The 13,104-nt window shown below is 32.9% G+C and overlaps 2 protein-coding genes across 2 annotated transcripts in view; one reads left to right on the forward strand and one right to left on the reverse strand.

Moving 5' to 3' along the window:
* LOC100645988 (putative mediator of RNA polymerase II transcription subunit 26) overlaps nt 1-13,104 on the reverse strand; it is a 244,290-nt gene that overhangs the window by 221,641 nt on the left and 9,545 nt on the right. The window lies entirely within an intron of this gene.
* Nucleotides 3,151-5,392, forward strand: LOC100646224 (chymotrypsin-2-like). Its single transcript, XM_003396046.4, has 7 exons — nt 3,151-3,272; nt 3,367-3,443; nt 3,651-3,739; nt 3,824-3,968; nt 4,289-4,402; nt 4,514-4,654; nt 5,245-5,392. Exons 1-7 carry the CDS (start codon nt 3,215-3,217, stop codon nt 5,386-5,388), a joined length of 768 nt encoding a protein of 255 aa, XP_003396094.2. The 5' UTR covers nt 3,151-3,214; the 3' UTR covers nt 5,389-5,392.

Raw genomic sequence — 13,104 nt, forward strand, 5'->3', positions numbered from 1 at the left:
GGCAAAATTTCTTTCTCCGTCCCAATGTGTATAATAAAATGAAATAAAATTATCTATAATACAAAAACAAAAAATACATAATCTACTCGGTAAATAAACACACAATTAATCGTTTATTCGTATACATACTGGATTTTATCTGATATCGCGGTTATTAATAGGAATTCTTCGAACATTCGAATTTCTTGTAAAAAATAATTAAAGAAGATATGAATGAAATATCAATTATCTAATATTCTATCAGAGAAATTATGAAAGGAATTGGTGCTTCAAAAGTAACATGTATCGATGATTAAACTAGTTAGATTAATCTCAACTGAGAGCGAATGACAGATAACTATACTGACCTTAACTACAGTAAATATGGCTAACACATGGCTAATATACCGTAATCACGAATATCGCGCTAATCGAAACCTTCAAGTATCCATATTATCATGATATGATAGAATCTATCTTTATTTTCGTCCAAATTATTATATGACTATTTTTATTTATAATACAATAATAATAGAATCTCTGTTCCATTTCTCTTCTACAATAATAAATGAATCAAATTAAATTAATGTTTAATAAAATTATCAATTGTTCTATAGCGAACGAACATACAGTAGCAGACAAAAGTTTAAGACGATGATTTGCAAACCGGATGACAAACTTCTTATACGCATATTGTTCTTCTATTCGGTTTGTCTCTTTGGAATAACATACCTGTATGTTTGAGCTTCGTAACCTCACACTGTCAGTTGTTAAATACAGACAATGTAGGAATTACAACAGTTAGTTACCGCTTAGCACTTGTAAACAGTGGACATTAGTTTAAGACGATCTGTGTAAAACGTATGAGTATAGTTTTTGAACATTTTTGATTCTGGAATGTTAGAATCATTGTTTAGTGTACTTTTTATTACTTAACACGTTCGTCGCCACGTCAGACATATCTATGTAACGGGTATACTTCTGTGGGTGCCCGTCACCAAAGTATGGGTGACGCTCTTCTTGCTCGAGTTAATTAAATATAGGATATTGTATATAGGATACACAACATGAAAATAAACACGTTATACCATACTTTTTATTAATTTATATTCTGGATAATATATTACATTATTCTATATCGCATGGTATTTGTTGAAACATTCCAAACACATTTGGAGTGATTTTGGACACTTCGAACAATAGTTGTAGACTCCGTTATCAATACTCTCCTCACTTTTAAATATATTTTCACACTGTTTATTGAACATTTTGAGGATAAAAAAATCACTGACGTACGTCTCACAAGCATGCTTTTCGATTAAATGAAAGATCTGAGATATCTGCCATGAGATCCCTCGGAATACTCTAGCTGGAAAGCTTATCGCTTTTTCCATTTCAGAACTAAATAATATTTTTTTTGCAATGAATCGAAAGCGATAAACAATGAATTCCCGCTTGACGCTCTATTTACATTCTGTGTACCGACGGTCGGATTTGGACTCCGCAGGAAACTTAGCGGAATCACGCTGGGCGACGAACATGTTAAAATTCATTTAGATAGGAACAGACTATGGGTAAATCAAAGAATTTGCTTGAAAACGAAAGGGAACAAATCGTAAGGCTGCGAAAGCAAAGTAAAACCTTCAACTAAATAGCAAATATAGTGAACAGGTCAGAAAACAGCTTGTAAGCAAGCTTGGTATACATTTTTAAAGGCAGGTATATATTGCGATCAACCGAAAAACGGAAGACCACGGAAAACAACGCCGAAAATCGATCGTGGGATTCATCGATTGAGCGAAAAGGATCGTTTTCGTAGTGCAAATAATATTGCTGCGGAGATAAACTATAAAAAGATACACAAATTAATGCTAGAACTGTTAAGAGAAGATTAGAAGTCTTTAACTTAAGAGGACGAAAACCCCAAAAGAAACTATGGCTGAGTTCTAGGAATCGAAAAAGACGACTTGCATTTGCTAAAGCTCATAAGCATTGGAGAAGTGATGATTGGCAAAAGGTATTGTTTTCAGGCAAATCGAAATTCAATCGCGTCTCTTCTGACGGGATACGGTATGTTAGATATTGAATTGGCGAAAGTTTGAAAACACAGTACGTTTTAAAAACTCTTAAACATGATGGTAGAAACGTTATGGTGCGGGCGTATTTTTCTCGAGGTGGCCCTGGTCCGATATGTCGTATTAATGGAACTATGGACCGTTTTCAATACATGGACATACTCAAGAACACAATGTTGCCTTTTGCACGCAACAATATGAGTGATGATTTTATTTTTCAAAATGATAATGATCCAAAGCACACGACTTGGATTGCGAAACAGTTTTTTGAAAAATAAAATATTACCGTGCTGCCGTGGCCGTGGCAATCACCAGACATTAATCCAATCGAGAATTTGTGGAGCATCGTAAAAAAGACAGTACACGGTTATAAACCGAAAAATTTAAATGAATTTTACTCTATAATTGAAACAGCTTCAAGTAATATTACGGTAGATCAATGTAAAAAATTAATAGATTTTACGCCAAGAAGATGTACCGAAGTGATAAAAAATAACATATATTGAATAAAATACTGAATTTAAACAAAAATTGTGTATATTTTCTTACCCAAAATTAATATTTTTTCTGTAGTCTTAAACTTTTAACCGACGAAATATACAGATGTCGTTCCTTTTTTATAACTTAGCTACTGAGCAAAATATCAAAATGAAATTTTTTTTGTAAGTGTACAAACAAATGTTTAATTAGTTAATACCAAAAGTAGAATATTGTATTTATATTTTTTATGGAAAGTAAATCAATTATTTATTTCTTCCATTTCGTCTTAAACTCTTGTCTGCTACTATACAAATTTATTTAAGAAACGTATTTTACTGATGTAATAGTGATCACTAAGTTTATTTGCTCCTTGAAATAGATTTGAAAGATTTTTTATTTGCTACGAAATTTTTTATCTATCCCACATTTGAGCGAAATACACACTTTTCGGCGGTTACTGTTATTTATCAGCGAAAAGATGTACTTACTGATAATAATGTCACTGAAACTTATATATATATTGAAAGGAGATATAACATATCGAAATGTTAATTAAAGATCGATTTATCAATTATTGATCATGTTTTTAAACTGGGTTTCACACATCACAATGGGTATATAAGGAGCAAACCAACCGATGATAGCGTATTCAATCATATTTCCCTGTATCGTTAAGAAACATGAATCCGGTGATACTTGGACTGGTACTTATATCTACAGCGTTAGCAAGTTCTAATGGTAAGTGGTAATACCAATAAGTCTTAATTGATATTTATAAATTTAAACCTCAACTAACTCGACTCAACTAACTACATTACGAAACCATTATTAGCCGATATATCAACTCAAGACTTGGATCCTAGAATCGTGAATGGTGAGGATGCAGGCCCAAACGAATTTCTATACCAGGTACCGAAACTTATTCTTCACGCAAGAAAACCGAAAACTCAATCATCAAACAAACGAAATTGAATCGTATCGCGTTATTCGAATAAACTTCTTGTCAGATGAAAATTGAAACATTAAAGATCAGATAGACTAGACAAACGATAAAAAACTACGTTATAGAAAAATACTGTTTCTACCTTTATTATTATTCGTTTCTGTTATTCGAAGGCTTCGCTTCAAATGAACGGCCGTCATTTCTGCGGTGGATCGGTGCTTAACAAGTATTACGTTCTCACCGCTGCTCACTGCGTCTTTGAGTAAGTTTCGTAATTTCCTATCAAGTGGCATCTTCGAATATTGTAACATGATCAGCATTATAAGCCCTATAATACTGTTAACAGTGAACAACCTAACGAAGTCAAAGTTATCACCGGAACCAAGAACTTAAGCGGCTCTCCAACATTCGTGCATCAAGCTGTGAAGTTTATTGTTCACGCTAAATACGACTCCTCCAATAACTGGATCAACGACATAGCCTTGATCAAGGTATCTAAACATCAAATGACCAAATTTATAATAAAAGAAACAAGTATATGAAAAAATATAGAACGCATATAAATATTCATATAGAAATTTGCATTCATAAACTTATTGTTGGAAAGCACATTGCAATTCTATCTTGAAATCTTTTATTTCTTTGGCATTAGTCCACGATAGTTTTAATATTGATATAAAGAATTAATATAATTAATGTAATTTTTCGAACGTCGAATATATCGGAGAAATAATATTTGACGAGGAGATAAAATTTTAAATCATTGGTCATCGTTCCTCATTTTATAACCTAAGGTGCCTTATTTTTTTAGGTAAATAAGCCATTCGAGATCGGACCACAACTAAACTTCGTTCCTTTACCGCAAGCAAATCAAAATATTCCAGATAACTCACGCGCTATTGTATCGGGATGGGGTAGGATCAGAGTAAGTATTAATTTGTGTTAAATAAAACGCGTGAACAATAGCTCAAATATTGTTGCGAGTTACTCTAACTGACATAGCGTCACGATTTTACTCAAATATTCTATCGTACAGCAATATGGACCAATCTCGACAACATTGAAAAAAGCAACCATCTACATTACCAATCAGAATACTTGCAGGAATGTCTATGAAAAAATATATGACACGCAAATTTGCGCCAATGATCCCAAGATCGTGAAAGGAGCATGCAACGTAATTAATATTTTCTATTCTAATATTTTAAAAAATTCGTATTCGGTCGTTCGAAGACTACAAGGGAAGAACATGATAAATCATGTTTCTTATTCTTTGCACGAAAGCAATTTTAAGATTCACTGTGTCATCGATCAACATCATATTATCAAAATTGTTTGCATTTGCTTTTCGATCTAAATATGTGTTCTTGTTAATTCTTTCAAAATTATTTAAATATTGGTTGCCATGATGTTACGACATCAAAGATATTAACATATTACTTGTCTTAATAATTACATATATCTTTAGCTTCCATAGAATATCACCAATTTATTAACTGTTTTTAAAAGACTTACATCTTTGAACCTAACAGAATATCTTCATTTTCAATTATGTCATATAGAAATTCTCTTGTTTAATCGCAAAGCGGCATTAAAATCAGAAAGTCATCGTGTTCTTCTTCTGGTCTTCACATTTTATTCGTCATCTTTATGTTATGTTATAATTTATGTTATAATTTATTAATTTATGTTATAATTTATGTTATAATTTATAATTTATAATGTTATAATTCATGACAATTACGACAATTAATTATACTTTCATAGGGTGACTCTGGTGGCCCTCTTACGGTTAGCGGAAAGATTGTCGGGATCGTATCATGGTCACAGGGATGTGGTCTTTCTAATTACCCCACTGTGTACACTCGCGTTCCTTCTTACATAGATTGGATTCAAGCAAACGCAGTTTAAAATAGAAAAAGATGAAAAATGTGCGACATAACACAAAGTTTACCGCTAATTGTTAATAGAGATGTATTGATAGCAGAACATTACTCACTATTCATTTGTCTTTATTATCAATTTATATTTTTAACCAATTATTCTATATAATGTGTTAAAGAGAAGAATAAAAGGATATAGTTCATCATAGGATAACATTTAAATCGCAACAGTATCTATAACAATGGATAATTAATTTTATGTATAAATTATAATAAAAGAACGCTATAAATTACCACACATTCTTGGTTATTGATATTCCATTTCAGCTCACAGCTCCAATTCGTATATGTCGAATAACAAAAGATATTCGAAATTTTTGCGAAATTTTTATTGACGGATGTTTTACGAACGTATCACTTACATTTGAGTTACGCTCAAACGTTCACTGTTCAGCATTTGCAACGACGTTTTGTTACAACACACGAACAAAACTCTCAAAACAAGCTAACTTTAATGCATGCTAAAAACGCTACACAGACAGTAGCAGGTATACTAAGCCCATTGAACTCAACGTGGATAATCCCAGATGCGAAATATGTAGCACTATTTAATTAGATTGCACACAATACAGACACTAGCAGGACCTAGTTCTACAGTATATAGACAATAATAGGCTTATCTGACATCATACAAAATAATACGAATCATTCAAATTCGATATAGATAATTCTAAACTCAACTGACTCAATGGTATCAAATCGAGCGGACAATTTTACTATTTTTTTTTTTTTTTTTTTTAACACTTTGACTGTGACTGCCACACCGAAATCACATGTTTCGCTCAGGACGCCACGGGAGTATTTTTATTATTCAAAGCATATAATGGCAAAATAATAATAAATTGATGATGTAAGACAACATTCTTCCCCAATGGACCGTTTATTTTATTGGTGATCACGGGTGACCATCGTGGCACCTTGGTGACAATCAATAGCGACATATTATAACAAGGCTTCGTTTATTTCAACAAACCATTCGCAATCGTTATTTCGTCGTAAGCAAAACGTGCAGAATATATTGTCGAAACGTGTAGAAGATATTAGTAAACAGTATTTACTCATTCTATATACAATAGTAAGGTACGTGCACACTTCTAACTTCAATTATATGATTATAAAGCATCATTTACAATTATTTTCTAAGCTGTGTTTATAATAATATTCGTAGATCACCCCTCAAAGATATGGATGCAAACACAGTGTACCGTTAGATGCAAGATTTGTTCTTATTTTTTTTATTGATGTTCTAATAAAAATGTTTAATTGTTCAATGGGGTACTTTTTATTTCAAAGTATCTTCTATTTATCGGTTGTATTCAAAATACCTTAACTGTCAATTTTCATACAATTTTTACAATTTTACAATTATATATTACAACATTTACAATTGTAATCACCAATGATCACCGTGGTGTCACAGGAGAAACCGTGGCCAGTCATATATGACCAACGTGGCAGTCAACGTGTTAATAGTCGCTTGAAAATATGCAAATGCATCTGAGTGACCATAAATTCAAATAACGCTATTAATCATTGAACAGTTTCGTTATCGAGAGATTTTCTTCCACTTTAAAGAAGATTAAAGAAAATCCACTTAATGTAGATTCATTGTCATCAATTTACACATCAATCGTAGCACAGATCTAATCTGACACCTGATAACACAATATATAGAGATATCGTAGACCTTGAAGATTCACAAAATCTAACAAGAATCCACATAATCTGTAAAATTCTTGAAAACTTAACGTTGTTACCTCGTCTCGATTGAACTTACGTTTCCATGAACAAATCTATGTTGTTCGATTTTGAATAAAACAGCCGGTGGCATGCATTGATTTATCCATAAAATGGACGAAAAACGTATTAAGATCCGAAGGAGAGCTAATCCGTGCTGTTCGTGTGACATTGATAGTTGTTGTTAATAACTTCGTTTGATTTATGACAGAGATTCATAGTTGTACTCATAACATTGACGATAGATAGATACATGAGGTGACTGGTTTCTTGTGACACGAACGCGATCGCGCGAATAATCCGAACGTATTACGAGCACGTGAATTATGGCGTTATTGGATTTCACCGGCCTTGCATAAACACAAATGCGGAATCAGAATGCAATCGATGTTAGCTCAGCTGTCAATTTGATGAAAACATTTGGACACTGGACACGACTGTGATTGTAACGATGTATAAACTTAAAAATCATTGAATTGTTAATTACAGTTGATCAACGATAAACTGAAAGTAAGGGGAGTACAATATTATAAATATAGCTAACAATCTGAAAAGTCATTATAAATGTTAAATTGTAAAGGTTTGCACGTTGGAAAATTAACTTTCCTCCTGTAACTTTGCAACTCTCCTTTCTTCTGTAACAAATATTCCATTAAAACAAATTATTTTCGTCTTGATCGTTCAATTTTAGGATCAAAAATAAAAAAAAATTCATTCAATCATTCTTTAATGACGTTATATATTGTATCGTGACTATCATGACAGGATCGTATAACGCGAAACTGCTCGAGGCTAGTTGCAGTAATGACTACCTGTGAAAAGGGAAAACTCATCTGCGAAACGAATTCGCCTCCTTTGCCTCTTTCGTTTACTCGGGGGTTCATTTTGGTGGCAAGGGTCAATAGATATTTGAACGAGGGAAACTTCTCGGTTTTCGTGATGTGCAATTGTATCTTACGTTGATATTCCATTGCGAAAGTGGTTTCGTATCGTTCCATCAACGTACATAAATATGTACATGCATACGTGTATATAAAAATTAATGAAAAATAAACGGAACACAAAGCAAAAATACAAATTCATAAATTCACGCGTGTACCTGCACGTTTACGTAGTTGCATTCGAGTCATTGATTTAAATTTAAAGTAGAATTTATCGAGTGATCTGCGCTCCCTGGAAATTTTTCGATATATCAACCGATGGCGTTTAAATAAAGCGAATAACTGACAAGGAAAATTTTTCTTTCTCGTTAAAATCAATGTTTGGAAATATCCTGTTCGTGGCGTTTATTAACGCACGAAAGATTACGAACAAACGACTTATTCAAACGAATATTACCGTTCGAATTCTGATTTTGATTTTGCGTTGAATATCCATGAGACAGGCAGTAAAACACGAAATAACGGGTCAGTTAATACGGCGAAATCAATAACACCATGACGTTCATACGATGGTCTCATTTCCAATGCTACTTGTACGAATCGATGAATACATATGTTTCGTTCGAGTTTTAGGAAATTGAGAGAAAATCTAAACGAACTTGTAATGATTAATTTCACGGGATATTAAATGTCGAAAAATTTCTTGGACGAGGACTAATTTTCAGAAAAAAAATTTCCACGTTGAACATCGAACAAAGTTGAGGATCAAGAGAACACGATCTAACTTCCTTTGAAATTTCTTTACTTCCAAGCCGTTTAACGACTCTTAATAGGTTCGAAATAAGTTTGACAATGAATATAAATTTGCGAATATTTCGTTCGTAATTTGATTCTTAGGAGACAAGATTCCGTTCATGACGACGTCAAAGCGTTTCTTCTCTTCTTTTCTTTTCAATTTAGTTCTTAAACAGCAGAAAAGTTTCCTCAAAGCTTTCATTTAGGAAAAGAAACTAACTTCATTGTACATATATCGCAAGCTACCATGGTGCGCGACGCATTTCCATAAGTATCGTAAAATTTTCATTCATAATAGAAACCGGTGTACAGCGGCGGTGAAAAATGTTCGCGTGTCGAGAGAAGGAAAGCTGAGAGGAATATCATTGTATAAAGAAAAATTCCCACGAGAAATTCTATTGCGAGTAACGCAATGACTTCATGACACAAGCATGGCATGATGACAGACTTTCATAAATCTTTGTATTTTGGAGACACAACAAAAATTGAGGAACAATGGCACAAAAGACGCGCGAAAATAAACCTTTTCTTTGGGTACATAAAGAAATCTTTTGAACAAGAAACTCCTCTCTTTTCTATACGAAACGTTAACAAAAAAGATAAATGTGAAAATCATTAAACATTAATCAATTAATCTGTAACGACGTTTATGCTATCGAATGTACCATGAATGTATCGAATGTGATAAAAATAAAGACGAAGTATAAGAGAACGTAAATTATTTTGTTACTAAAAGGGGAAAACGGTTCTCCTCTCGCGTAAATATAATACTTGATTAAAAGCAGGACACGAGCACAGTGTTTGTTGTAAAAAGCACAAAGGATAGACCAAAGGAAAACCATAAAATGAAATTTGGGAATAGAATGTATAATAAGGCCGGCTCTTTGAGACACGGTCGAAAGGATTGCAACGTTGACAACTTCCGGGAAGTGGCTTACGAAATTTTGCGGCCACATTAAACATTGGTGTTTGATGGTGGACGCTTTAATCTCACAAACGAAATAATCGAGCCAGGCGTTATGAAGAAGGAACATCGTTCCTCTTGCAAATGGATCCTTTTGTACAACCACGAAATAGCTCTGAAGCTTTGAGACGTTTATTTTATGATGAATTTTTATGATGTAAATGTAAATTATGTAAATTCAGTGGGAAATTAATTATGAGAACCAGGATATCTAAATATTTCTATTGGGGTTGAAAAAAATGTCCGAAGCTGATATTTTTGTTTGACTTTTTTTTACAAGCTTATTTATTTAAAAAGTCATCGATGTTTTCTTAAATAGTATTATACAGCTATTTTTAAGTTTCATTTGATCTCATAGCGTCATGGCCGATGTCAAGGTGATTTTAAAACAAGCGTTTAACCTATGCTTTTAGCTCATGATTAAGAAATCTGGATTTGATTAATCAATATTACATACCAATCATCATTCAAACGAAATACTAATCCACGTTAATGCTTCCATTATCATAACTACGAGTGGAATTGTTTTCTTCGTTGTTGCAATACGATAACTGCATATGCATTTTATTCCTATTTAGTTTATGTAAATATTTAAAATGACTCTTAAATTAGGGCTTCAATCAATCTAAAGTTTCTTTCGACATTAGTTCAAGCTCAATATTTTTTAATACACCGTGAATACGAGAAGAAAAGATCTAACAGCGGGATCTGAGAAGCAAGTTTTATATAAAAAGGTAAATATGTACAATTGGTACATTCGCAAACATCTGTGAGAAAATGTGTCGTCGGAGTATCAAAGAGTATGGAAACATAGTAATTCGCTGGTTGCGCGTACACAAGGGAATATCGTGGCAACCGAAGCATTTACATACGTTGCAAGCGACAAAGAATGCAATTACAATAACTAAAAAAATGTATATGCAGCAAGGTGTATTGATTATTCTTGAAGATTCTAGTCGACGATGTACGTCCAATCGCATTTACATTACTAATGAAATTTCATTCCTGTTTTCTATTCTTACACGTGGCAATACGGAAGATTTCGTTGGCGTGGTGTTTCGCGTTTCGTTGAACGTATTCTCAAACTACTTATTTAACACATAGAAAGTTGCTTGGTGCCGAGAAAAGAAAGGAACACGACGGTAATTGGCTGAAACTGGGCCAGTTCCCAAGGAATCGATTTCCTTGTGAAAATGAAGAAATCTCTCTTCCACTTTTCATTATCTCCAACTCAAATTCAACCACCTTCTTTTAGTCGATTTTCCAACCAACGTAGGGATTAATCAAACAGATCAAACTGTATGAAATATTCAGACGTTGATACTTTCTTTTACTTGATCTATCGCGTAATCGTTCTACAAATTTATTTTCGCCTATCTTCAAAATGAAAAGCATAAGGGAAGAGCGCGGTAAGTCATTTTTCATTTCTCAGTACGTTGCCAAATGATCCCACGTTATAAAAAAATATATATTTATCTCCTTTCTTTGTAACTTATAACATTAATATGTCTTAAAAGTTATACGTTTAACTTCTACGAAACTTCGTCGACTATATTTTTCGACCTAACGAATTCTTTTCACTTGTAGCTACTTTATTTATTATTTCAATCGTAAAGTAACATTAAAATGGAAAGATTAACAAAGATAGGAGAATTCTAATTCAGTGATAAGGTTTCGTGAGTAAACGAGAAATATACATTTTAAATAAAGGAATTTTATGAAAATCTTGCCAGTATAATATTATGTAATTCGCGTAATTATTTTGCAATTATGATATTTAATATATATATATAAATTTCAATTTTTAAATTAGATATCAAATAATTAACAGCGTCGGATTCCATTCGTGTTAATTACTTGCCTCATTAAACGTCATTTTTCAACGCGAAACACAATTCACGTGTGCGCTTCGTTATCGTGACGTAGCACTGTACGAAATTCATTAAGTTCTTCCTTGCACGCAGTAATTAATTAAGATAGGGCATCCATGTCGTTAGTTGAACTGGCAGAAAGCACCTTGCCACGCCATGGCCCTAGCGTGAAAATAATCTAGTTACAATATTGCGATGAAATTACTGTCGTTGTTTGGCAAATAAATTAAAGTGGCATCATTTGTTTTCAGTGAAACAGGTTTCACCTCCCCCCCCCCGGTCGCCCTTTCAAAGAAAAATCGTTCGATCAGCTTGTACGTCGATTAATTGCAGATCCGATTGCAATAATCCATCATGCACTCCGTAACCATTTATTCTTTATACAACTGCACGATACGATAAAATTAAAACGAATTTTAATTTACAATAAAATTACAAAACCAATTATGAGACAATCATAAAACAAACAGTATAGCAAAAGGAAATTAAAAAGAATATTATATCTGTTGAGAATATTGCAAAGAAGGGAGAATGTTACGAAAATATTACAAATCTGAACCCAGATATGTATTCTTTGTATATATGACTCTTTGTGAAATAAAAGAAATTTTTCGATGGCAATGCACGCACAAACTTTCGAGAAAATGTTTGTAAGCGGTTTTTTCCAAAGTGCAAAAGAAACTAATATTCGCTGCACAGTGTCGGTTAAAGCGTACGCTTTTACACAACTTAATTGCCGGGAAAACTCGTTGTCAAACTACGAGAGCAGAACTTCAACACAAAGGATTGCTCCAATTGGAGCTTGTCTCCAAAAGAAAAGAATACAATTACATTACAACGAACTTGAAAGGGGGAAATAAAAAGACGCACGGCTCTTCTCTTCGCGACGACGAAACCAGAACACTGACCCTTAGACGTGATTCTTAGGCGTTCCAATAAAATCAATACGAAATCTTCAGTGTACCATAAAATCGTATTACGTTTTCGTTAAATCGTCCGTTAGTAATAATTATAAGTAAAATATATTAGGTTGTCCGAAAAGTGTCTTTCTTTTACAGACACGTCTTTTATAACAACGCATCTTTATACAAACATGAAACCTAATCTGTCGAACGTGGTGATCTTTATTTTAATAGAACAAAATGGATCATATGTAATTCGATAAAATAATATAAAACGGAAAATGTTGTGCATCCATTATTTCCGTATAAGACGAAAGAAACTTTCCGGACGACCTAATATTTATTCGAATATGTTTAGATATCAAATAACTAAATTGATTTCTGGAAGTTAAAATAAGGAAAGATTATTAAGAATTTACTTAAGAACTTTTCAATTATTTAAACATTGTTCTTGCTTTCCATTACCAGAGAAAATAATTCACGCGTCCATTATAAATGAGACATTCTATATATTAAGAGAAAAATCAAGAAACG

This window comes from Bombus terrestris, chromosome 6 (genome assembly GCF_910591885.1).
Source record: "Bombus terrestris chromosome 6, iyBomTerr1.2, whole genome shotgun sequence".
In the NCBI taxonomy this organism is placed as follows: Eukaryota; Metazoa; Arthropoda; class Insecta; order Hymenoptera; family Apidae; genus Bombus; species Bombus terrestris.

What these genes read in the sequence shown, in the direction of transcription:
- LOC100646224 (XM_003396046.4), top strand. Translation starts at nt 3,215, where the DNA reads ATGAATCCGGTGATACTTGGACTGGTACTTATATCTACAGCGTTAGCA. An exon ending in GCTGCTCACTGCGTCTTTGA is followed by an intron (nt 3,740 to 3,823) that starts GTAAGTTTCGTA and finishes TACTGTTAACAG; the next exon opens with TGAACAACCTAACGAAGTCA. An exon ending in CGGGATGGGGTAGGATCAGA is followed by an intron (nt 4,403 to 4,513) that starts GTAAGTATTAAT and finishes TCTATCGTACAG; the next exon opens with CAATATGGACCAATCTCGAC.